We start from the raw sequence: 27,558 nt of genomic DNA, 5'->3' as shown, positions 1-27,558 counted from the left end.
ACTCAGAAATCAACTTAATTTAGCACTGAAAGTGAGGAGGGGGGAATGCTATATTGATGATTAGAAGACTGAACCAGATAGATTAGCTATCCTTTATATGGGCTTGGGATGCAGATTTTGGACCTGATTGTGCCATAATTACTTGCAGTGAGTAGTACCTGCAGTAAGTCCCACTGAAATCTTACTGCACAACATGACCAAATATGGCAGAATTGAACTCTCTTCAAAAGTTAATTGGTGCACATCAGATTTGGGGGTTTAGTTTGACTAATTACAGAAATAGCAATAAATCACAAATTTTAGGTCCTGATCTGAGTCTTTTGAAAGTATGACGGTATTGAGGTAATGGATTTTGGTTTAGGCACATGTGTAATAGTATATATTCAAAAAAATAAATTATATGCTTAATTCCGAAAAGTAAAAAAAAATGTAGACAATTGCATATAGGATTATAAAATTCTTCTTTTGATATGCAGGTGTCACTCAAATTAACATTAGAGTTCATTGTCTCAAAAATAGGTTTAACTATGCTGTACTACATTTGTAGACATTTATCCAAATTTGTTGAAATATTTAATTTTGCATATGTATTTGTATCTAGAAGAAAAGCTGCTTAATATCAGTGCTTTGTAGTCAGTTATCTTCAGGAAAAAGAGAAAACAAATGTTTAGTGGAAATAAAAGATAAACAGGCTGCTCTATTGTATATTATAGTGCCCCTCTAAAATGTTTTCAGTATACCCTTCTCTGCAGTATGGAAGAATATACTATGCAGTTCTGCAGTTCTCTCTGTTAGTAATTACTTGAAACAAGCATCACTTTAGTGGCCACATTTCTCTATATTCATTTGAACAGTGTTATTATTTTGTTTACCTTTCTTAAATAATAATTGTACTAGGCACTATTTTCACACTTGTTTTATTGTGTTTAAACAATAAACAGCAAGTGAGAGTAGTTTATTTTCTGAAAAACAAGTCATACGTGGGAATGATGAAGTGTGGTTCGTAATATTGAAGAGGAGAATAAATACAAAAGTATAACCTCTTCAAAGCTGAGTTCCAAATCAATTAATGATGAACCATTATATCACGAAGTTATTGTTTTGAAATGTAAGTAAAATTAATCTTTGGTGCTGAAGGAATTTCAGAATTGCTACTTTTGGAATTCTTGAGAGAGATACAAACCTCTCTCTGTAAGGCCTCTGTATATAACTAGCATGCAGCTTAGTTTGTTCAACAAGGACTGTAAATTCTGAAAGATTTAACTTGATATGTTTGCAGGTAACATGATTGATGTGTAATTTTAGTATGAAAGGAGTATTTAGAATCTTGGCTAACTGATATCAGTTCACAAGTTTTTATTTCTTAAACAAAGATAGGCTAGATGTTCTTAATTTTGTAAAGCATTTTAACTCCTACTTTACACCACCAATCCAGGAAAATGCAAACTGACAAAATAATTTAACTTGTGAATGCTTGTTGATCAATAGATTGGAAGAAAAATAATAATAATAGGGAGGGAATTAGTCTATCTGTCTTAATTTTTTTCATAACTTCTCAGAGGTGTATCATATTATAAATGCATTAGAAATGTTTTGCTCTGAGGATATGTAGCATTCCTATAAAGGTTAAATCAATAAAAATGATTTGGCCACATTCCTAAGCATGGCTAGAACAGGTAGCCCGTTGTTTAAGGTACCCTTGAATTTCTGGATCAGATCATTACGGTACAGCAAAAAGGGCTTACTCTAAAGGCTTCTTACTGTTTGCAGACTTCTGTGTTTCTTCTAGAAGATATCATCAGCCTAAAAAAAAGTTTTCTGAGCTACTGAATAATAAGAGTATTTTCAAAGTCTTTATGTATATATGTCTCAAATATTGTAGTGTGTGCTCTAAGTTTTAAAGGACTCTTTTTCAACAAGAAGGGTGAAGATACTTCAGTAATTGATAAGAACCAGGTATGTAAGGACAAAATGCAGCACAAAATGCTAGAGAAATCTTTTAAATCAGTTTTGAGACAAATGAGAGTCTTAAGGTGTCCAACAATTATAAATTAATTTGAATTCTTCTATTTTTAGTCATATCTGATAAAATGCTGCAGCCATTAAATGCTGTTTTTTCAGTATATCTGAGCAGTTTAGTAGGCAATCTTGCATTTTGACAGCAGTGTATTTTGATAGATTTATCACATTTTAAAAGCCTTCACATTGAAGAGCTACTCTATTTTACTATTGCAAAGTAGAGCTATGTCTTATTCTGTGTATCTGTTATGCTGCTACCCTATTGACACTTCTAATATAGATGTGATGAATATCAAATGATTTCAAGATCATGTCAATGGGATTAGTGCTCAGATTTTATGCATATTTCAAATTTGCTCTCCTCATACTTTAAGAATACTTTAGATGCAAACTCATTTCTTTTTTAAGAGTGTGAGATGAGTTTCTGTTAAATTTTTAGAAGCATCTTAAAAATAACTATGGGGAAAATCATTCTTAGTGTAGGGTAAAAAGCACACACTACTAGTAACTGGATTTTTATCTTTAAGATGTTTTTTAATAGTGAAAATTTGGTCAGTGAATTATCCCATATCTGGCTATGCATATTTTTTATCAGAATTGGAACATTCCATTTCATGTGTATGTATATGTAAGTTAGTCACATCAAGTACATTCTATACATGTGCATTGCACATGTGCCTTAAAATTACTTAGTAAATGAATATTATCCCTCGGAGTGCATAGCAAAATAAGGCTATTTTACTTTCAGTCCTGCATATTGTACCTACATGATATTTTTATAGAGATATAATGTATTATGTAGTACTAAACATACAGAAAAGATTTCTCTCTGTATCTTGACAAGTTTTTAATACTGAATTTTTTAAGATTTGTACAAGATTTTTTTATTTTAAAAAGTGTGTGTGTAGATATAGATAGATGAAAATTTTAGTTCATAACAGGGAAGGCCTGATTGAGTTAATCAGCATATAGAATAACATCAGACTGTGGACTTAAAATCTTCTTTCTAATGTATTGTAAAATTAAAAAACCATTCCGGATCTTGCATATGTATTTGTAGCCACATTGTTGCATTGAAATTCTATTTATTCTTGCTACAGTCTGAAATTGTCTGTTAAGTGAGAAAAATACACAGGCTTGTGTTTGGTGCTAAATTAAAATCTTTCATACTAACTAGACTGTGTGAATTATTTTATTGTCTATATGTGACTGGATTTTCTTTGAATGCTGTTGGTTTCCTGTAATAAAACTTCAGTAAAAATATCAGCTTGTGTTTTTGAATTTTTTAATGTTTCGGTAGATTTTCAATGTATGCTTCTTAAGCAGATGGAGAGGTGTACTGAATAACAACAAAAAATACAGTACATAGTCTTGAATGCAGAAAGTTGGATGAGATGGTGGTGGAAAGGAAGTGAAGTGAATGCCCTTTATGCATAAAATCCTTTTGGGAAAAGAGAACATTTTTACTAGTGTATACTAAGGTACACTGCTTATGTAAATAGTCTCTGTTTTCTGGTCCTGTCAGTTTTAAATAAGCCATTCATTGTTATAGCTTAGTTACTTCACGTTTTAAAAGAACAGTTGAGTTAAACTTTGATACTTTTGATCAGAAAACTAAAGATAAATTCAGTTGTAAATTTATATTGGTAGCCACTACCTATGGGAAGCAAGATGCACAGATTATATTAGAACACACATACAGTGCAAACTTATTAAAGTGTTCCCATTACAAAGCTGCTTCTGTACGTGGATATTGTACTTCAATTAATAACTTTAGCCCTCATAAATTCTCATTAATAAAGCCTTCCCATGCTATATTGTACAAATCCTTTGATAGCCTAAAGTGACCGGGACTTGTTTGTTTTCTAATGTTTTCTATTTAAGAATTAATTAAGTAAAATGTGGTATTTACAGAGGGTAATTACTATTAAAATATAGATATGGAATTAACACAATGTAGCATGTTTCACTATTCTCAGAATAAACAATTTTAGTGGGTCATGTCTCAGAAAAGGCTCTTAACTTTGAGCAGGTTTACATCTAAACTTCTGTTCAGCTACAGCTATTTTCTTCTCTGCCAAAGCTGACTCTTGCTTTTTCTGCAATAAGGCCGATACTGACATTAATAAAAATACTGATATAGGGAAGTCATGTTTGAATGGCTGAAGAGAGCATTATGTATCAGAATAGAATTCTTAAAAACTAAAAACAGTGTGATGAATTTGTTTCATCACTTGTAGAAATAGTATATTTCACTGTCATAAACAGCAGCTATATGGGAAAGAAGACAATCTTGGTTAAAAAAATGTGGTCTCTATTTTTAACTCTTGGTTGGCCAAGGTGAACTCAACCGTGATATCCAGAAATGCAATTTCTGTTGAGTATGTATTAGAAAAGGTGAAGGTATCATAATACACCTATTTCCTTACATACACATTTTCCCAGAGGTATTGCCAAAAAAAAAATTTAAATGTGGTATTTGAACCATCACTTACTATGGTACTATCACTGTTATTTATATTGTGCTATCAGTAGACATTGCACTTTACAAATACAAAGACAAGATCCCTGCCCAAAAAAACTTGAAATATGTCCTAATATGTTAGAAGAATAAGCTGTGCATTGCAAAGATTTGTAAACGTTATGAAATTCAGACTATTAACAAACTAGAATGTGATAGTACATCCCACCCCTGTATAGTTATAGTGGTAGGTTACTGGATGCTAACTTAAATTATTAGATATTTTGCTTAGAGAAATACAGATATTTAGAAGTAGAGCTGGGAAAGTATAGAATTAAAATAAGCAATCAGAGTATTTAAATTTGCTTGTGTGGTACTGGATGGTAATCTTTCAGTTTAAAAATGTAAATGTATCAACTGTATATATGCGTGCACATGTGTGCATGCATGTTTGCATATACACTGGTGATACATTAACGTTTTTCAGAAGAAATATTACCCTTTCTAGTACCACACAGACAAATTAAAATACTGTTTCTTTTAACTCTGTGTTTTCTGATCCTTATTTAAATGATATACAGATACTTTGAAAAAAATATAGCATTCAGAAGTAAATGGATACGTGTATGTACATGGATATAAATACAGATATATCTGTATATTGTTTCTCATAAAAAGCCTCTTTATCTTTTGTTAAATTGTTGTGTGGTGATCATGTTAATTGAGTTCATTGGGCAAAAAATTAATTCACCTGCTATAATAACTGGAGGTTATATGTAAATGTAAAACAAATAAATGTAAAACATAACATTTTATACAATAACTCCAGTTTCAGAAAGAACAGCGCTTGTGGGTGTGCACATGAGTATATATGCTCATACACATTGTTAATGTTGCCATTGATTTTCGTTGTGATCTGGGTTAGGTTTTTTTGTTCTGAACAATAAAATATTATGAAACTGGCAGCCTCTGTCTTTCTCTTTTACTAAACCACAAAGTGGATTTAGATGTAAAATATCTGACCAAAAGGGATAAGTTAAACAATGGTTTGGCACACTTATGGTTCACATAAATGGGGAGGGGGAATAAATATATATAAGGTACCTGAGTTTTAACTTTTTTTGGTAAGAAAATGAATATTAAATTATAATTCTCAGAAACTAACAATTCCAATGAAATATAGTATGTGAATAAAAAAATCACTGTCTATCAGAGAAATACTGTAACAAACCCTGTTGAACTTTTGGCAGGTAGTCAATTCTTTGCCACAGGGTTTTTAGCTATAACATGTTAAAAGTTAAAACTTATTGTTAATTCCGGGATTGCCTGACTTTAATGAATGTAACATTTCTTGAAAACCAGACAGCAGAGGAAATAATGGTTTTAACCTTCACTGTTATAATAAAGGTTGTTTTATTAAAAGAGATGAGAAAATACTCCTGAAATAAACTGTTGAGAATACAGTAAATGTTATGTGAAAATGTCTGAATTTTTAAAGTACTTGCTTATATAAAGAAAAGCGAACAACGTACTTAGACTTGCTGTTTTACAGTAATAAAATTAAAAAAAATATTTGTAGTAAATTAGAATATTTTAAAGAAATATTGAATAAGTCACTCAGTGATTTAATTGGACCAATTTAAAATGATTTTAGCAGTCAGTGAATCAATATTAAATCTTTTTTCCCTGCCTGGAAACAAGTTTATACATTAAATAGGAAACTTATAGCTACATGAGGAAGGCTAGATCAGTACACTGCATGCTAACAAGCAGAATAAAAAAATACAGGAAACAGATGCATGAATAATGGACTTTTTTATTGGAAGTGTTGAACTGTTTTATGATACAGTAACTCAAGTTTAAAGTGATATTTTGTCCCTGTGCTCATCTTTAAAATATTCTCTTTAGGGTGTGTTTTTCAACATATTAAGCGATAAGTCTTCTATTTATTTGTAGAGGAGAGCCTGTTTATGAAAGGAAACATGCTCTTAGATTTAAACTTTATTAACTTAAAAACAAACACCTGAGAGCAAAAGATGCACCCCCACCCCATTCCGTTCCCCGTAAGCCTGCAGAGAGGAGTTTGAAAGAGAGAGAGAGAGAGACTATAAACACTGATGTTAATGTAAATAATATAAGCAAAATGCAATGCAAGATAACAGTAGTTTCTTGTTGGAGTCCTATGGTGGAGAGGGTTGATGTCTGGTGCACTTTGTGGATGTCTGCTGTACATACACAAAAACTTGTGGTCAACTCTTAAGCCTGGCAAAATTTACAAGGAAAACCCCTTTGAAGATAGTGTAAGGTTTCTTAATTTATTTTTTTGAGATTGAAATACATTTATCAACATAATATGAATCTGCTTGATGTTTATTCCTCTTGAGTAATCTAAATTAATCTTTTTTTTTTTTTAAATTACAATTGAATACTGCAGTTAAACTATGGGCAAATTTGATTCTTTCAGTATTTCAAGTTTAAACCTAAAATGCTTCAGGTTTTTGCTGTTTATCTTGAGGCCCCCCTTAATTAAAATATTTTGTACTCCAGGGAATACTAAATGTGGCAGTTTATTGTAACACTTATTAACTGACAACTCCATCACCTACAATACATAGTGTTGGATTTTATTAGGTACATAGAGTAAAACATACATATGGCCTGATTTTCAGAGGTGCTGAGCACCCACAGCGCCTGTTGACTTTCATGGTAGCTGAAGCTGAGAACTGTGGGTGCTCTGCACTGCTGTAATCCAACCAGCATGGCCTACTTCTGCCCTGCCTTGTATTCTTTAACTTCCACTGAAGTCTGTTGGACATGGGGGTATTACATAATGTATGACAGGTCATTAAACACATTTATAATGTAGCTTTTACGTGAAGGTAGGAACCAGCTGCAGTGTATAGTTTCAGCCCTCTTTGCAAGAATATTTTGCATATTGATTTCTTTTCCATGTATACCTGAAAGCATAAATGATGTTTGTCTTCATTACTGGTTTAGATGGTTTTGAACATATACTAGCCATAAGAAGTACTAAACTGGAAGTTGTTCTAAAAGCTAATCAGATAGAAAAATAAATAAAAAATAAGGAATGGTATTTTTATTCTCTTAAATACATTTTAAGGTTAATATTAGTCAGACCACCACCAAGAAGTCACACAGTTTGGGAGGACTTGCAGTATTATTGTTATACTATTAATGTGGGGGTGGTAAAGTCTTTAAATATTTCTGGTAGAGTAGTTAATACAGCATGGAAGTTTGATATTTGTACAGTTTGTAAAAGAATTTGAGGTGTTACCCTATTTTGACTTGAGTTTTCAAGTATGCACTGGTGCATCATTAATCATAGGAAATGCAAAAATAAATAATATAGTCCCTTTGGATTTTTCATGTGAATACTTACCTTTTCCTTTTTTTGTATATACAGTTGAGGTATTTAGGTAACCCCTAACCTTCTGCTTCAACAAGGAGGTACAGTATAAAAATATTACCACAGTCTTCATATGAGCAGTTCTCTCTAAGAAAACCTCTAGATGAATATTTATTGAAAAAAGCTAAGTTGCAATACAGAATGACTTAGCTCGGCCTCAGTACTATATTTTAGACCACCAGTGTATAAAATTAAAAGCACATGGATTTTGAATCACTAGAAAAGGTTTGTAATTGATTAGCGCTCTATGAAAGTATTGAAGTAGAGTAAGGTTTGATTTGTGAATGGTTCTATTCAATAAAGATTAATCCTGTATGCTTGATAAAATCTTAGTGCCTCTAATGAGTTAGGGTGTTTTTTTTCCTCCCTAGTTTATTTAACCATCAGATAATTCAGTGTTCTGTTAACAAACTGGAACATTTCTATCTTAGTGAATTTTACATCAGCAATGCTGATTGAACAATCCAAACGATCAGTGGTTAGTTCAAAGGAGGTAATTAAAGGAATAAATATATTTTGTTCCGTACAAACCATTAAAAAATATAGTGTAGTCATGTATATTTCATGTGTTTCATACGCTTACAAACTGTAGTGGCAGAGATTCATTCTTGATGTGAATGAGAATAGTCATCTCTTAATGGTGTTTCATATTATACTTTATATTATGAGCACTTTGCTTTATATTTTAATACAAAGAAAAGTAATGATTAAAATTGGTTGAGTTCATATTTTTATGATTATGAAATCTAGAGGTGGAATTTATAGATGCTTTCTTCTTTTAGTCCACAGAAATATATAGCTTTCTGATTTCTGAATTTCTATATTTTGGATCCTCTTCTAAATTGTCTACTTTGATATAAATGCCAAATTAAATTTGTTACAAAGTATTAGAGCAGCTCATAATCAGTTCTTGAAAGTTTTTTTTTTTTTTAAAATAGTATACATGTCATTGAGTAGTATCTTGATATAAGTGGTACAACTTTTTGTTATAAGCTTGATAAGTTTCATATTCACTTACTACATCCATCTACCATGGTCAATTACAAAAAGTTAGATTAAAGTATTGGCCAAATTTTTGTCTGATTTAAACTCTGGGCAAATTCACTGAAGCCAAAAAGGATGCACAGAACATATATCAGTGCAGAATGTGGTTCCTGTTATTTATAACTGATATGGTATGTATTTGAGAAGTACTACATGATCTGGAAGATCCTGTGTAAATCATGTCTACCGGATGTTTTTCAACAATTTGATGTTTATTGGTTGTTTATAATTTATTCTGAGCAATTTATTGTTGCTGTAGTTTAAACATAAGTACAAAAATATAACTGTCTTGGCAAACTCAAAATTAATAGGTTTAAATGTAAAAGATTCAGAGTGTAAGTATACACAGGCAGAACACAGTCCAAACTTGGATTTAGCTCTCAGTGTACCTGTGCTGTACAAAAGTAGTATGAGCCCAGAACACAGTTTCTGGATAATTCAGAATTTATTAGATGAAGTAGGAACGTATGCCTTTTGAAGTTGCAGAAGATCCCCTGCATCAGGTGAAATAAAAATTTGCAGAGATACTGCTAAACTTTATTGATAAACAGATCAGAAGTGTGTTGCACTCCACTTTCCTGGCCCTACCATCAGTGATCATTAGTTTCACAAGTCAGTTCTTAAGAAAAAAAAATCATCACATTTAACAGGCCCAATAGGAATAAATTGTAGAACAGAATGGGAGGAGATTAAATGCAGGACCTGACTATAATGAAGATGATAGTTGAATTATGCATTCTGATACACAGCCATACCATTTTGTTAGTTTGGAAACAATGGATGAGTAACTTGGATCTTGTAGCTTCTATTCTTATTTTCTAAGGTTAAATATAAAGTTAGAGACATTCTACTTTTACTTTAGAAATTCATTGTAGTTTGCCTCAAAGGACACATGTACTTGTCCAACCTTACATACACATGCAGAATTTGGAAGCATGTTGCAACACTATTCAGTAGCTTAAAGAATGACCAAGAGTAGATGAATTAAGCAGTCACCACTGCATGTTATGATAATTTTAGCCAACAAAATTTCTCCTAATCTCTTTTGGAAGTAAAAGCAAAAGAAAGTCCCTATACATGTAAACTGTATTTCCTGTTGTAAACACTGGGATAATGTGGTCTGGCTACACTTTGGCTGTGCTTCATTAAGACAGCAGTTTTAGTAGAAATGCTGCCTATTTTTTGTGTCCATGTTTTACCTCAGTACTATGTGAAGTATACCTCAGCATGACCGTGTTCAGACAGCTAGTACTGAGAAGTAGCACTATGTAGTAGTATCAATGCCTTTGTATATCATAAATGAAAAAAAGTCTCTCTATTCCTTAAGTATGAACTTTCTTCATGTCTGATTGTGCTCACAGACTTACAGTACATTCATGTGCTTAACTACTAGCCAGTTGAAACGTGTGAAGTAGGAGGGGTAAAGGGAACTCCAACCATCAGCTAGTTACACCTAGATTAAGCTTATATTGTATGTGCTGAAAGCATTTCTAGCATCTTTTTTGTTCTTTAAAGTGTGGGGGGGAGGGGAGGTAAAGGGTTAGCTACAGCCCCAACATAGTTTCAGCATGATGGACAGCATTAAGAAAATCTTGTAAGTTTTCATATGCTTTTCTTGTGGTGGTCTTTCAGATAATTCAGATAGTTTTATTGACCTGTCTCAATAAATGTTTCAGTGAAAAAATATCTGATGACTGATCAAATATTAACACAGTTCGGCATTTTACTGTCATTCTTTCAACTAAAGCTCAGCTGCATTCTGAATTTTATAGAAATCAGAAAAAGTTATTCAGTCTCATTCAGTTTTATTTAATGGTCATTAATTTAATAGAGATTTAAAATGTATTTATATTGATTTTAAAAGCAGGTCAGGCAGGAAGGTTTAAAATTAAAGAGATGTTGGCAGTATCGCTTTACAGTGTATGTGTACTCTCTATATGGACATGTATGTAAATATACACATGTATAATTAATTATATGATTTCATGAAGACATTTTAAAACCTATTTACAGTTCTGAATATCCAAGCTGATATTTGGCAACATTCTATTATACAGAGCTGCTATAAAAATGCTACTACATATCAAATTGAATTTCATCCACATTTTGCTTTATTTTCACAGATGAATAGTTTTTATGGAAAAACGATCTCAGTTAATTCATAACTCAAATGTAGTTAGAAAAACTGTTTTTAAAGAGCAGATGCATTGTAATGCATGCTTTGCTGTGAAAGTGTGGAAACAAATGAACAGATTTTGGGGTTGGCTGTGGATTAGCACTGAATACTTTAGTGTATATATACTAAATGAATTTTCTTAGTTTATAAAACATCTAAGACAATGGTAGGGCAATTATGTAGGAGAGGTTGCTAAGTCCTACATTTTATTAATTTTCTTCAGATACAGAGAACTAGCAGTGTTAAGTCAGTAGTTCATTTGTCTATTGCAAAGATGCTGGAGCTCTATAAAATGTCACATTTTCTTCCCAGGTTCTTCACCTGGCGGTCTTCTGTGATATTGTTGATTGTATTCATTTAATACTTTAATTTTAATAAGCTTTTTACCTTTTTCAGAGCAGTATCTTACTTTGCTAAATGTATGTAACTGGAAACATTGACTCACCTAGGTGACAGCACACCTGCTGTCAAACACTGGAGTATAGTATAGCGACTTCACTTTGCCTAGTTTGTCAGTTAACAAAGTAGTTCTTAAATCTGCATATGTTATTTATGGGAACCTCTTTTTTCATGACTATACCCAAGTATTGAACTTTAAACACAAAAAATACTATTTAACAGGTTTTTGTTTTGATGACAATCAACGATCATTCATAGAATTAAACAAACATTGTAATACTTACCCCAAAAGAAGTTTTGCTGACATGGTGTCACTGAGCTGAACAGACTGTTTGATGCCATAGTCCTTCTCTGTTTTCACACACAACTTGTATCTTCTGGTGCAAATACTGATTGAAGCCTTAAACTGAAAATACAAACCATACCCAAACCTAGTTTTAGTATTACAGTGTGCCTGGAGTGCATAAACTCTGGATTTGTTTTTTTCTGTCAAAAAATTGTGTAGCACCGATAATGTGAAAAGCAAGGAAACAAAACAAAAAGAGAATGAGCAAATATTTGAAGGACCTACTATTACTGCATATACTGTGGTTAGAGAGCACTTACTGACTTTGTTGGTCTCAGTGGCTGGTAGTGACCTGCGGAGATTAACCATTTAAAAACCAGAGGCTTCTTGCTATCCTCCTCGAGAAAGTTTGCACCGCACTTGTGGTTCTGTGGTTGTTTGTGAGGCGAATGAAGCATTCACATAATCCAAAAAAGCAAAAGCTTTAAAACTCCTTTTTTTTTGCAAGCACTGTTACTGGAGAGACAGAATCATGTGGTTTGTGACATCACAGTCCTCAAAGTAAAGTGGGACTGCCTACCACTGTGGCTTTTCTTTCTCTTTCTTTCTTTTTTTTTTTTTTTTAAATTTTATTTTGACAAAAGGCCTGTGGCAAGGCCCTTCCTGGCATCCAGAAGGATATAGCTTTTTAATTTTTGTGACTCATGAGGATTTGGAGAGAGTACAAAATGCTGAAAGTACCCAAACTCCTGTACAGTTAAAGCATATGGACAGCAGAACTTTATTTGTACTCTCAGTGCAGGCTCTCCCCCCCCCTCCTTTTTTTTTTCACCCCCTTTCGTTCTTTGTCTTGTTCATTATTGTGTCTGTGGAAAAGTAAGCAAAATTGGCGCAAGTGGCTGTGTGAAATTCTGAACAACAGTGCTGATTTACAATAATTTACGTCTTTGGATTGTATCACAATCTTGGGTCTGCTTCATATTTGCTGGGTGGCTGGATTCCTTCTGTTTTTCTTTTTCTTCTTGTCTTCCTATACTTGTGAATCTGTAACTCATTGTAAGAAACTTTACCTTTCCTAAGGTCTGGTAGCAGACTGCTTGTTGGGGCTGTGTTTTGTACTGTAATTGGCTGTCATAGAAGCGTTAGTCTGGGGATTCCTTTACAAATCTTAAATCATGTCTGTCTTGCTTATGTACCTTCAAGATTAGCTGGCAGCTTTATATAATGAAAATTAAGTGCAATTATATATCAGTCTTGGCTTTTTTGCCGAATCTGTCATTTGTATATTGTAACTACTTTGAGTACTGTATTATAAATTATGCTTTTTGAATAAAAATACTTCAATGATTTAATATAGAAGTTACCGAACAGTATGGATTGTACTGGTTGTGGAATTTTGATTGCTAACGTCAATTGCTTATTGTAATTCTAGTGTTTCAGAGAAACAGTATTGTCTTATACTTTTTGAGGGATACTGTTAATAGTTTTATTCAGCAGTTAATGTTAGTGCTTACTTTGAAAATGAAACATAATTTTGATGCATATGTAAGGCTTAAACACTTAACATATGCATATATATTATCTATTTTTATATACTTAACAGATTATAACTTTAACTTTGTGTAATAAAAGCTTTTACTGTATCAAGACACTGTGTTAACAAAAACAGTATTTTTTGTTTATAATAGAAGCTTTGAAATAAATTGCAAAATGCTGTGTGTAGTAGGGAATAATGTGTTCAGTAGTCTTGATTTGCTCACTCAGATTCAGAAGAAAATTGGAAACATCTTTAAGAAACTATCTTATTTTTGCCCCCTCTGGACATGTATTTTTGTAGAGCTCATTTTCTTGTTAGTATGATTGTATAGTATAAGCACTGTATTTTATAATTCCATTTTTTTTTGGTTGGGGGAGGCAGAAGAATGGCAGAAAAGAAATACAGACCTAAAATTTTCTAAGCATTTTTCATCATTTATTTGTAAAACTCCTCATAAGCATGTCTCTGGCAGTTGGCTTCCCTCACTCCTTTTCCCCTTTATCTCTTCCCCTGCTTCTGCAATAAGCAATTGACTAGAAGTGGTGTGAAACTAATCGGTTGAAGGGTGGGTGGAGATCAGGTTCTCCCTATTTTGTGTGGTTCGATGGAGTGGGGAGAGAGGAGATGGGAAAGGAGTATTTCAGTAAAACTTTTCTTTGGCAGATACTTATCAGAGAAACATAAAACCAATCCTGTTTCTGAACATCTCAGCATAATGTGTATTGGAATGTAAACTATATTGTCTTCAATTCAACACTTTCCCTGTTCTATAGAGGTTACCAAATTTCTAGGACTGTTCCTTAAAATGAGAGCCTACTAGGCAGTGAATAAACTGATATATGTAGAACTTAAAAAAAAAAAAAAACACAACCAAAACCAACCCAACCAAACAAAAAACCCACCTGTTCCTTTAAAGGTGGGTTTCTTGTATCCCTAAATATATATTTTCATTGTATGATAGTGCCATCACTGAGAGAGCAGTTAAAGGCATAAAAATGATGAAATAGAGCACTAATTCTGTTATATAAAGAAAGCACATGTGTGAATTAGAAGTCTAATCAACTTTTAGTGTAATAAAAGCATTTTGAGGTTTTTGTCCCTATAATTTGTGGAATTTCAAATTGTAAGTACAGACATCTCAGCAAATACGTTTACACATTGAAAAAGTATCAGATATTGTATTATGGTAAGTATATTCAGTTCTCATAGATAACTTTACTGTTGGAGGCAAACTCTTATATTGTCCCATATTTAAGCCCAATCTTTATAATTCTAAAAGACAGAAGCCCCAACATTCATTACTATTCATTTCTTTAATAACCTAAAATTGTACTCGCCACAGAAAACTGGATCTCTGAACTCGGTACATTGAAATAAAACTGATCCAAGATGAATTTTCTTGATTGCCTGGACTTGCATTGCTTCAATATATTCCACCAACTTTCCCTTTCAGGACGTACGTAAATGAGATGGTCTTTTGAGCAGCGACAGGCTACTTTATTCATCTCTGATACCAAGGTTAAGATCACTACAATAAATTCTCCCTTTGGCAGGGTGAAGATCATCGAACTGTAGAAACACATTGATACCAAAGTGGGATTGAAGTGTAGTTTTAGACATTTTCTATATTCATTTAGAATTTAAATTTATTTTCTCACTGTTAGAAATGTTTCCTTGTTATTTTAGTAATCTTTTTAATTATGAGAGATTTTCTGAAGCAAAAACGTGTACAGATATAATACCTACCAACTTGTTTCTTCAAAAATAGCTTAGACTTTTACTGTGATGAAGAAAATATATTAATTCTGAAAAGTCACTGTGTAAACAAGTCTCTTGATTGCAGACTTATACTTAAGACTTTTGTTTAAAAGACAGGACTATAGAAAGCAAAGTTAACTTAAAAATTCTATAGAGGTTACTTTAAGCCACTGATATAATTACACTTATAAGTATCAGGCTAAAGAATTTGCTCTGTAAATTATGGACTTGTTCTTTGATGACAAATTAAGTCTCATTTTGAAATTAAAATCAATTTCAACACAAAACTTATGCCACCATATCCTTTATCTTTTAGGAAATTTGTTTTGAAAACCTGTAAGCCTTGCTTTATATTTCCAAACATTTTCCTTTTTGTCACTCATACTTTATACAGCATATAAACTATAGGATACACTGTAGAGAGTATATTGGTACTTTAAAAGTTTGTTTTAATGTTATGTTCAACTTGTTATGAGAGAAGAATCTCCCACCTATTTTTTTTAAAAGGAATAGATTATTCCTTATCTTTTATGTCTCCCAGAAGTATAAGACAGACTTCTATAATGTGGCATATCCTTATGCTACTTCTTCAGATGCGTGAAACGCACAGATATTGCTGCTTTAGGTCTATCTCAAACAGTGCTGCATTTTCCTGTTTCTGACGGCATGAAGCCACTCTGCTTGGCATCTACATTTCACAAATCCATAGAGAAATCATTCTCATTTTGATTATAGCTTTCTCAGTGGTGCTGCATTTTACTTTATTTAGTGTTTTATTCCTGTGTAAATGTGTAATTACAGTATTTACACATTTTGTAAAAACTTCATTGTATAGACTAGTGTATATTTGGATTTTAAACTTCCAACATTGTTCCAGTTGCCTGAAGTAGATTCAGTATCACGTATGTTAACCTATTATAACAGACCTCGCCTTCTATTTAGCAGAAGAATAGTATTAAATAAAAATACTTCTTTATGCCAACTTATATTTCTTTTCATAGACATTGTTGCTAAAATAATGTCGGGGTATTGAACAAATAAATGCCTAATTTTTTATGATTACCTTTCTGTATATACATTGTCAACCCCCCATTTTCTCCTGAGTATTATTTTAACTATAAATGGTATGAAGCTGATTGTCTGTGGTTCTGTGTGAAAAATTATACCTTTTCTTCTGTTGTAAGCAAATACTGGTTGTCTGATTTCTTCTCTTTGGACTCTTACTGTTAAAGGTCTGTTTAAACCTAAAACAGAAATCCTTGCTATAGATTGAGATGAGAGTAATTCTCTGTTAATCAATGATTAATTTACTAGGAATTAACATAATTGTTTCATATTGCCTTGGATTATTAACCCTCATTTGTCATTATGCAGAAAAAAAATTACATAATGCCCATTTCAACAACAATAATGGAAAAACTCTGTCCGCTATCCAGGCCTTGAACAAGCTTCTGCATTTTAGAAGCCAAATATATCTTATTGACTGCTGCTTTTGTACATTATTGCGCAATTATTTTTCTGATTATCATTGGTGTTCTTCTGTTTTCCATACATTTATTTCTTAGTCTGTACAGCAAGCAAGAATTCCATTCTAGTTAAATATAGTCCAGTAAGCAACCAATAGTTGCTGTTTAAAAACATTATAAGCTTTTTGTATTTTCTCCAGTCTGTTTTCTTTAAAAAAAAAAAAAAAAAAAAAAAAAAAAGTCAACTTGCAGAAAATATGGGAAACTTGTCTCATATAACAGCTGAGGATGTGGCTAGGTTAAGGCAGGAAACTGCTACCCACAATGCAATGTTACATACACTACCACTTAATAAAATTTATTTCAAACATGCTACTGACAAAACCAAAGAAAAATAATATCCTAACTATGCTAGTTAGTACACTAAATATATCTAGGGAAAAGTGAAAGTAATCTGTCTAAAGCCTTTTTTGCTTATAGGATACAGTACTACCACTAATCAAACTACTGGAGATCTCAGTTAGTTAAAGCAGTGACTATTTTTAGAAAATAGTCACCTCTCTGGAAATTAATGCTTGTATGCTGCTAATTGGTGTTGAAGTTGCTATTTTTATATGCATAGTTTTGATAGGTTCTTTTTGCTAGCTTTTGGGGCTATTCATTCTATATTCTCATATGGTATGAGATTGGCAACTTTCTTTATATATTTTTTTCTTGTTGGTCTTACTTGAACCTTGAATTTACCTACCTTTTACCATACCCAAGCAACCTACACCACCTCCCTCCCAAAAGAAGAGATGAGGCTAAATACTTAACCTATTTGTAGTTTGACAGGAAGAGGTTGTTTAAGAACAAGAAAACATTTATTTATTTATTTACTTTTCATGTCTGAAGACAGACTAACTTAATGAGGTTTTATTTGACTGCAGACAATTTTGATAAGATCTAATAGACATTTAGTATGCTTTGGCTAATTTATGAGGTAAATACAATATTGTACACTTGCTGTGTAAATGTAATATTTTTAATCATTATTTATTAAAACAGTTTTTTTTAATGGATAGCAATACCTGCTAGAACATTTATGCTGAAATGGCATGAATGTCCAGAGAGTTTTATTTTAGAAATGACAGAGTCCTTGTTTCTCATTGTTTTTAAATACATGTGTACTAAGGGTGATCCTCTTATGAAAGATTTTTTTTTAAAGTATTTTCCCCTATAGTTAAACACTTATCAAGAACAGCTGCTGTAGTGCTATGGATCCTATCCATGGACTCATGGTGGTCTGCTGAACAACGTTCTTCAACTTTGACAGGTGAGACAGAGACTCTCCAGTGCCACTGCTTTTGGATGAATCTAGCTGTGGTTGCAGAAAGTGCATCTTGCCAAAATATATGGGTAAGACCACACACAGCCTTTAAAATAGTTATTGTAAGCTTATTTTTAGGCAATATATGTCTTGACAGTTCCTTTATTTGCATGCCAGTTTCATTGCTGCTTATAGATTTTTCATTTATTTTAGTAATGGCAATAGCAGATTTAAATCTGTATTTGTAAAGCTTTTGCACAACATTTACACTGGAAAACGACAGGCTTTCTCCTTTCAAACCTCAATCAAGATTAGGAGACAAGTTTTTTAAAAACATTATAGCGGAGCATTCATACTGCTTAGCGTTGGTGTCCCTGTTTTCATGTTAAGCCACTGTTTTCCAGGGCATAGTTCAATGATAAAATGTTGCTTCTGGATTTAAAATTATACCAGTTTCAGATGCTTCTGTGCTTTCATAAGTCTGAAAGGATGAATATTTGAGACATTAAATTTGTTCAATGAGCCTAATAAAAGTTAAATGCTTTTTTAAATTGCTAAGATATTAAACATTGAAGTTAAAATCGCCACTTGATTTATACAGTAACTACTCTACAGTATTTTTATATATAAAGTATTAAATATTCTAAATATCTACCTAGACAATTGGCTGGATAATACATATTTAAAATATATATTTAATTACAGTCTACAAGGGTTGCACCCTGTAGGATTTTTGAGTAAACAGTACTTATATGGTATCTTTCAGAACAGATGTTTTTAAAATACCCCAGAGAAATTTTAATATATAACTGAGATGGAATAACATAAACTATTCAGAGTGCAGGGATGCTTTATAGTTGTGTATACGTACTTGTACAGTTTATTCTTGTTCTGCAGTTCCCAGAGTAACGGGCATAATCCGTGTGTAGTTAGTTCTCAGCCACACGTTATTATTTATTATTATTATTTTTTTATTAGTTAATTTTGCATCTCACTATTGTGCCAGGGGATTTTACAAACTAAGACAGCAAAGTCAGTGCCCTGAGGAGCTTGCAATAAAAACCTACCACCATGAAACAAAAGACTAAAACAAAAATGGAAATGAGGGCAGGATAGTATGCAATAAAAAGCAAGTGATTTGAGCAATTAGGGATAGTCACCACGTACTTTATGGTTCCACTTTCTGGATATATATATATAATATAGCATGTGTGTGCGCGCACGCGTGTTAGTTTTCTTTAGGGCATGGGGAAAAACCATGGTTTGTAGGCCTTCATTGTATATGAATCCTTGTATTCTGATTGGGTGTTGGTCATCCAATCAGAGTGCAAGGCAGTCAATAATCTGTGTGTGTGTGTGTGTGACACTCTAAAGTTCTAGGATTATCACTTTAAAGCCTAGAATATATGAGTCACTGTGAAGCAATGGAAACAGCTACAAGCGTAGCTGAGAGCTCTTTTTGTTCAGAATATCACTAGGTTCAGTTGTCACTGGGACTCGTGGTCTGTAACTATCTAATTTTTAAGTTCTCAGCCATTTTACCTTTACAGATTATACCCATGTGACAGGAAAGCATGTATCTATGTCTAACCAAGAGTCCTAGACCAGGGATTCTCAAACTGGGGGTCAGGACCCCTCAAGGGGTCGTGAGGTTATTACATGGGGGTGGGGGTGTCGCGAGCTGTCAGCGCCACCCCAAACCCTGCTTTGCATCCAGCATTTATAATGGTGGTAAATATATTAAAAAGTGTTTTTAATTTATAAGGGGGGGTCACACTCAGAAGCTTGCTATGTGAAAGGGGTCACCAGTACAAAAGTTTGAGAGCCACTGGTCCTAGACCATTGTGTTAGTAGAGGTAACTCAGCCAATCACCACACAAATTGGCATACAACAATTTCATTGGTTGTATTGGGGGAGACTGCACAGATGGTTGATTACTTGGCCCAACAGTCAATGCTTTCAGCTACTGGTTTCTCAATATTTCTGTGAATATACATAACTCTGCATTCTGGTTCCTTGTAATACCTTGGCTCTATTCAGATTTTTCAAGCTGTTTGGTAGTGCCAAAGATGTTACATCAGATTCTCAGACCCTTCAGTGGACGCAGAAAACTAAAATTTTTATCAGAGAAGGAAAAACTATGAAAAAGCAATGAAAATGAAACTGTCAAACTAAAAGGGAAAAATATTTTTTTAAATGATGTAATTATTGCATTTCTTTCAATCTTTCCTCCCATTTCTCTCTCTGGATTCCTCCCAATAGATCAGCAAGGCTCTTGTTCCCAGAATTTACTTCTATTGCACAATTCCATATCTGGTGAAAATCCTAGCCACTCCCTCCCAGTTCAAAAAATTTATTGCAGGTATGTGGAAAATAGCTTTGTAGGCTTGTAAGGAGGGAAATGTGCCCTGGAAAGGAGATGATACTGGGAATAGAAGGAGTAAAATTGAAGAGAGAAGGAAGGGGAGGGGGCAAGAAAGGATTTTTAAAATTCTTCAATGAGTTTATCTTTCAGCAGTATGGCAGGTTTTTTGGGGGGGTTGGGGTGGCTAAGACAGTAGGAGAAACCAAGGAACCAAAATTGAACAAAGAAATGAACTGCCACAGACCCCTTACAAGTTGATACAATGGTTAGGGTTCTCATAGAAGACCAAGAAAGTAGATGGAAGATTGTGGCAACTATGAAAGGTAGAACCGAGGACAAACATCAGTGGAGCTGTGAAGAACATGAGAGATGCTTGCTTGTTTTTAATGAGTGTGATGTATGCCTCTGTCAGATTACTAGTGTGTGCGCTGTGCCTCTTTCTGTTAGGCTGTCTACACAGCCCCTCAGGTTGGACTATGAGGATGTGAATTGCAGAAAGCATTAGCGTGCTGTGCTGTAACTTCTCTGTGTGCATGCTACAGATGTGAACTAAAAGGTACCTACTTCATGTTAATTTAGTCCTCTTTAAAGAGGACTAATGCAAACTGGGTACTCTTTAGATTTTGCTGGAGCATCCACATGGGGGAATTATGGTGCAATATGCTAGTGTGCACTGCAGTTCAAATCCCATAGTCTAAACTGTGGAACCATGTAGATTAGCCCTCAGATTACTATTATGGGGTCAGTTACATGGCTGTAAAGTGCTAACTCAGTCCTGGACGGTTTTATGCATCTGCAGCAAGGCAGACAATGGTTGCAGATAGCCCAATCACTGATAATTAATAAACACTACAGATATCAATTCCTTTGAATATTTAAGTCCACAGTTTGAGCAATAGGCTGGTTGATAAATAGGAGTAAGGAGGAGGAATCGAAACAGGGAATCAATGAAGAAAGAACTTGGAAACTGTTAAGAACCACAGCTCTGAAGCTGAGCGGGAGAGGCAGGATCTACAAAGAAAGAGACTATGATTTGGTCCTCAGAAGAGCTGGGGTCCCAGGGCAAAGTTGGGCCTATCTAAATCTCGATGGAAATTCTAAGCTTAGGTAAGAGGGGGGAGGGATAGTTCAGTGGTTTGAGCATTGGCCTGCTAAACCCAGGGTTGAGTTCAATCCTTGAGGGGGCCACTTAGGGATCTGGGCAAAATCAGTACTTGGTCCTGCTAGTGAAGGCAGGGGGCTGGACTCGATGACCTTTCAGGGTCCCTTCCAGTTCTATGAGATAGGTATATCTCCATATATTATATTAAGACAATATACATGTAGACCTTTTGTTATTTTAACCTTATATCTCTGATAGATTACTATATTTCCATGGATAAATAATATTTAGTTTTGAAGAAACTGGTGTCAGTGTGTCTGCTTACTGTTCACAGCTCAAGAAGGGAAGTCTATAATAGGGACCGAACTCAATTGGCTGAGGAAACGTTGGTAAACAGAAGGGCTGTAATCTAGAGACCCAGTTGGTAGGGGTGAATCACAGGATTCCACTCTGAGAGAAGTGAAAGTGCTGGGCCTATCACTTGGAAGAGGTCTCATCGAAAGACTGAGTGAGGGATCAAAGGTACAGTTTACCCTGGAACCATGACAGGAACCTTCCACTCTAGGTAGGAACAGCAGGTATTCTTTATTTGTGCAGAGGGCTGGTAAAGGACACAAACAGACACAATATCCCAGTCAATGATCCAGAAGAAGGGAGTTAAATGGAACCAGCAGTAAAGAAGGGAAAGCACATAATTGTAATCAATGAGACTGTAGTGAGGACCATGGGCTGATTGGCCTGATAAAACAGAATAGTTTTGGTGCCTTCTGGGCACCAAAGATGATGGTATGACAAGGGAACTAGGTATCCTAAAGAATTTTGGATATTTCCTACTGATTACAATTCATGTGAGATCAAACTACCAATGAATTAAGATTTGTTATCACAAATGACAACAGGAAGCTTGGAAGAGAACTTATGACTCAAGTCATCTTGCAAGAAAATCCCTCTGAAGCCAAGTGTAAATGAAGAAATAGTAAGGGTCCTGTATACCAGAAATGCATAAGCCTTGCTGGAAGGGTGCAGGGCACTTGGATGCTTTTTGTGATAAGATCCGAGATGGGTTAAGTAGGCACCAATCCTAAAGCAGAAAGTAGGTTGTATGGGGTAAATACCTCTTGGTTCAAAACCAGCTGCAGAGCTTTAAACTAGGTATTAGCCAGTATGGGCAGGAATGGTGTCCCTAGCCTCTGTTTCCCAGAAGCTCGGAATGAGCAACGGGATGTTAATTCCCTCTGGGGCACCTGGCATTGGCCACTGTCGGAAGACAGGATACTGGACTAGATGGTCCTTTGGTCTCACGCAGTAGGGTCGTTCTTATCAAAGGCAAAGCTTTTATTTAACTCATGTGGTCTGCCCTACTTTGTACATTAGACATCTGTGTAAAAGATGGAGCTGTTCTGAAACATAAGATGAAGAATAAGAAGAACATTAACTTTCATATAAATGCAAGGAATATGAGAGACAAGCAAGAACAACACGAATTATATGAAATGAAGGAAATTATCTTATGGGAATAGTGGAAAACTGAGTTGGGATACTTATCATAACTGGGATGTCGATATAGATGGATATAACATACAGAGATGAGAAGTAAAAATGGAGCATCAGTGGTTGTAAACAATCTAGTTCAATGACTAGGAAGAATTACCTTCTGAGAATTATGAAACCCAATCTGACCATGAAAACAGATCCACCAACTTGAAAGGAATAAGGAAAAGCCTGATTGATCAGACTATGTGAAAAAAGATCCCAACAATACCAAAGTTTCCAAACTCAAGCCATAGATGTAGTGTTCACCTGTAGGAGTGTATTAAAAGGCACCTTGGTTGCCAGTCTCAGCAGAATGGTCAAAGATTGAATTGGCATGGAGAATAAACCACATTCTTGACCACTTCTAGGGTTCCTTTAGGTCATAGGTCATGGCCATTTTTTGCAGGAAGGTGACAGACCTTCCATGCTGCTGTTTTACCTATTCTGTGCATTACGAAATTTATCATTTTTCTTATTGGCGTATGCAAACTTTTACTTTTTAAGAAAAAACTTGATGTGATTTTCTTGCTTTGTGAGGTCCAGGTTTGCCTTGTGTGGGTTTGAAACAGCTCTGCAGCAGTTTGTTTATATTTCAGTTTCAGGAAAAATGATACCAGTCTTCTGAGAAATGGAATATTTGCAATAAGAAGTGGCATCTTTACAAGTTAAACATAATAATCAAAGAGCTAAAAAATAACATTTGGTTGTCTTTCAGACAAACGTTACAGTGAAATAGTTGCTGTTTTACCATTAAGAGTTGGTGTAATTTATTTTTCTTTTTTAACTGGAGAACAAATCCAATTGGTTACTGCATAAAATTGAATCCCTATGCTTTTTGGTGTGGACAGAAGAAGGTTGTTATCTGTTGACTTCTGTATGTGGGAGCTACAGTAATTTAAACTATTTTTCCTTCCAGGTAATTGGATCAAATTGGACACCCATATACATGACATTGTTATTCTCTTAACTATGCTTAGAATGATGCATCTTTTTTTCTAGAAAAATTTCTGCTTTTGTACTTCATGAAATGCTTTTCTTTTCGCAAAGGTGCACTAGTAGGTTTCTCTAGATGAGAGGGAGCTACGCAACCCAAAGTAGCAGAGTTAATTGAGAGGCCTGACTTACTTTCTGCTAAATACATGTCAGTTAATTAACTAACAGTCTGAACAGTTGGTAGATAGAAGATGAACTGTTACCACAAGCATCTTTCAATCTGTATTACGGACAAAAAACCTACAGTAAAAGAATATTAAGGTTGTGAAGTCAAGCATTCAGCAGTTAAGAAATGCAATAATTAAGGTTGCCTATGCATCTTTAAATCAGCCCCCTTGTGTGTATGCGTTGTAATAGGCTTTTTAGTTACATGATCATGTATTATTTTTTCCACAGGACCTCTGCCTCATTCAGTGCACAGAGTGGATGATGCTCAGTGTATGAACTGCTATTTAATATTTTGTTTTATCTTCGTTTGTTCAGTTTGTGGCCACATGCCTTATTTACACCACACTAGTCAAACTTGGCTATGAAGACAGAATTTTAAATTTTCTCTTGGGCTTTTCTGTAACATTCATTGCAATATAAGAGTGATTAAGAAACATTAGAACATCAGAACTTACCTGTGGGGTAAGGGGATGGTATTATCTCTGTTTTAAAGATTGGGTACTGAGGTACAGAGAGACTGAGGTCAAAAGTATTTACTAATTTTGGGTGCCCAATTTGAGATGCTTAGGACCTTATTTTTCAGAGTACTTAGCATTATGTATCACTTTATATGTTCAAAGCTCATCCTCCCATTCAGTTCAGTTGCAGTTGTGAGTGTTCTGCACTTGGGCAAATCAGATCCCAGGATCCCCTGCCTCATTCACTATACACCTTCCAACTTCTGAAATAAATGAGGCAGGGAACCTAAAAACAACAGCCTCCTTTACTACACAAGTCTGATTCATTCCCATATCAGGTCTATCTTGTGCTCTGAATGAGACTGGGTTCTGTAGAACCCAGTGCCACAGGATAGCTATAAGGCTAAGATTTTACTAGGATTTAGAAAAAGGAGTAGACATTTATAGAAATAATGAGAAATTCCATAGTTATATTTGATGATAAAGGGTAAATGGGATAACCTGGGTAATTATAGGGCTGATAGTCTGACATCGATCCTGGCAAGATAATGGAGTGGCTGATACGGAACTCAAAGAATTAAAGGAGGGTATTATAATTAATGCTAATCAGCATGCACTTATGGAAAACAGATTCTGTCAAACTAACTTGATATCTTTTTTTGATGAGATTACAAGTTTGCTTCACAAAGATAATAGTGTTGATGTAATAGAATTCTGTATGGTATTTGATTTGGTACTGAGTAACATTTTGATTAAAATACTAGAAAGATACAGTTGCCATGGTACACATTAAATGGATTAAAAGGTGGCTAATTGCTGGATCTCAAAATGTAATAGTAAACGGGGAGTCATCATCAAACGGATGTTTGTAGTGGGGTCCCACAAGTGATTAATTCTTGGTCCTACGCCATTGAATAAAAATGTTAGTTACCTGGAAGAAAACATAAAGTCATCACTGATAAAGTTTTCAGATAACCACTGCCCAAGTTTGTGTGTCAATAATGAAGAGTACAGGTCACAGATAGAGTGTGATCTGGCTTGCTTGGTAAACTGGGCGCAAGCAAACAATGTGTGTTTTAATACGGCTAAATGTAAATGTATACATCTTGGAAAAAATAATGTAGGCTATACTTACAGGATAGGGGACTCTATCTTGAGAAGCAGTGATTCAAAAAAAAATTTGGGGGTGGGGGTGGTGGACAGTCAGCTGATCATGAGTAAGGCTATGATTTAGTCACAGGTATTTTTAGTAAGTCATGGACAGGTCACGGGCAATAACCCAAAAGTCACGTGCTGGTGTCCATGACTTTTACTACAAATATCTGTAACTAAATCTTAGCTGCTGGGGGGGGGGAGGATGCTTTTAGGGCCGCTGCTGCTTGGGGCGGGGGGGGGGGGGGGCGCATGCTGCTGATCCTGGGGGGGGACACTCCAGACCCTGCTGGGCTGGAGTGGGGTGGTCAGGGCTCTGCTGCTCCTGCTGGGGGTGGGGGGTGGCCCAGGCGCTGCCGCAGCTGCTGCTCTGGACAGGGGATGGGGGCCCGGGGCCCCACTACTGCTCCCAGACCACTACTCCGGGGCAGTGCCTGGGACCAGCTGCCTGGGGCTGCTGAGCAGTGGCTGATGTGTCTGGCCCCGGGGCCACCCCAGCTGCTTGGGTGGTCCTGGGGTTAGCTGCAACAGCCGTTTCAAAAGTCATTGAGGTCCCAGAAAGTCATAGAATCCGTGACCTCCGTGAAAGACTTGCAGCCTTAATCATGAGCTGCCAGTGTGATGCTGTGGCCGAAAGGGCTAATGCAGGCCTTAAGTGCATCATAGGGAAATCTCAAGTAGGCATAGAGAGGTTATTTTACCTCTGTATTTGGCATTGGTGTGACCACGGCTGGAATACCGTGTCCAGTTCTGTTGTCCACAGTTTAAGAAAGATGTTGATAAATTGGAGAGGGTTAGAAAACTTGCCTTATAGTGATAGATTCAAGGAGCTCAATCTATGAGTTTAACAAAGAGAAGGTTAAGGGTGTTTTGATTACAGCCAGTAAGTACCTATATGAGGAACAAATATTTAATAATTAACTCTTCAGTATACAAGGGTATATCATGATCCATTGGGTGGAAGTTGAAGCAAGACAAATTCAGACTGGAAATAAGGTGTAAATTTTTAACAGTTAGTATAATTAACCATTTAAACAATTTGCAAAGTCTCCATCACTGACAACTTTTATATCAAGTTTGGATGTTTTTCTAAAAGACATGCTCTAGTAATTATTTTTGGGAAATTCTCTGGCCTGTGTTATACAGGTCAAAATAGATGATCACAGTGGTTATGTTTGGCCTTGGAATCTATGAATATTTTTTTTAGAAGGACATTCTTAACTTTCATGCCTAAAAAAAGGTATAGACCAGTCTCTATCTGATATGGGTAGGAAGAAACTTCTTTATTGGCAGGTTATTTCATAGTGGTCTACCAGGTGTTTTTTCATGTCTTCTGAAGCATCTGGTGCTAGCCACTTTGAGACTGGATAGTGGACTAAATGGACTACTGGTATGGCAATTCTGTGTTCTTACACAGAGCAAAACTTAGTTTGGTTTGAAAAATGGACATGATTAACAACTGGGAAATCAGTGTATTTTGTTTTTAGGATCAAGAACTGAGGTAACCATGCCTAGATTTGAATCTGTGGCTTCAAGAAGACTAAATATTTTGAACATGCTGTATAAAGGAAGGTATGGGTGGCTGGTTAGCTTGCTAACCTGGGTTCAATTCCTTGTTCTGCCAAAATAGCGTGACCATAAACAAGTCACTTGTTCTTTTGGGGCCTGAGTTCCCAATCTGTAAAATGGGGATAACAGTACTTCCCTACCTAATAGATGTGTTGTGAGGATAAATGCATTAAAGATTGTGAGGTGCTCAGAAACTATAGTAAGGGGGGGATATGAGTACCTAAGATAATTAGATAGGTAAAGCACCAAGCTATTCCTTCCAGCAGAAATGTAAAATTTAATTGCAACAATGTGTACCTTCTCTATCTTTGTTCCTTTATCTACAGAAAATGCTT

The 27,558-nt window shown here is 34.9% G+C and overlaps 2 protein-coding genes across 6 annotated transcripts in view; one reads left to right on the top strand and one right to left on the bottom strand.

Annotated features, from left to right (window-relative positions):
• The window catches only part of RUNX2 (RUNX family transcription factor 2), a 198,315-nt gene extending 186,432 nt beyond the window's left edge, over positions 1–11,883 (bottom strand). Inside the window, exon 1 of one of the 2 annotated variants that reach the window (XM_065400526.1) lies at positions 11,811–11,883. In XM_065400526.1, the coding sequence (XP_065256598.1) occupies positions 11,811–11,868 (58 nt within the window). In that variant the 5' untranslated portion in view covers positions 11,869–11,883. The remainder of the gene's footprint in view (positions 1–11,810) is intronic. The other variant, XM_065400527.1, reaches the window with a different exon arrangement.
• Positions 1–27,558, top strand: part of SUPT3H (SPT3 homolog, SAGA and STAGA complex component) — a 465,872-nt gene that overhangs the window by 55,965 nt on the left and 382,349 nt on the right. The window lies entirely within an intron of this gene.

Source organism: Emys orbicularis, chromosome 3 (genome assembly GCF_028017835.1).
Source record: "Emys orbicularis isolate rEmyOrb1 chromosome 3, rEmyOrb1.hap1, whole genome shotgun sequence".
In the NCBI taxonomy this organism is placed as follows: Eukaryota; Metazoa; Chordata; order Testudines; family Emydidae; genus Emys; species Emys orbicularis.
The sequence above is the reverse complement of the archived record's forward strand: the minus strand, read 5'-3'. Positions and strand labels throughout refer to the sequence as shown.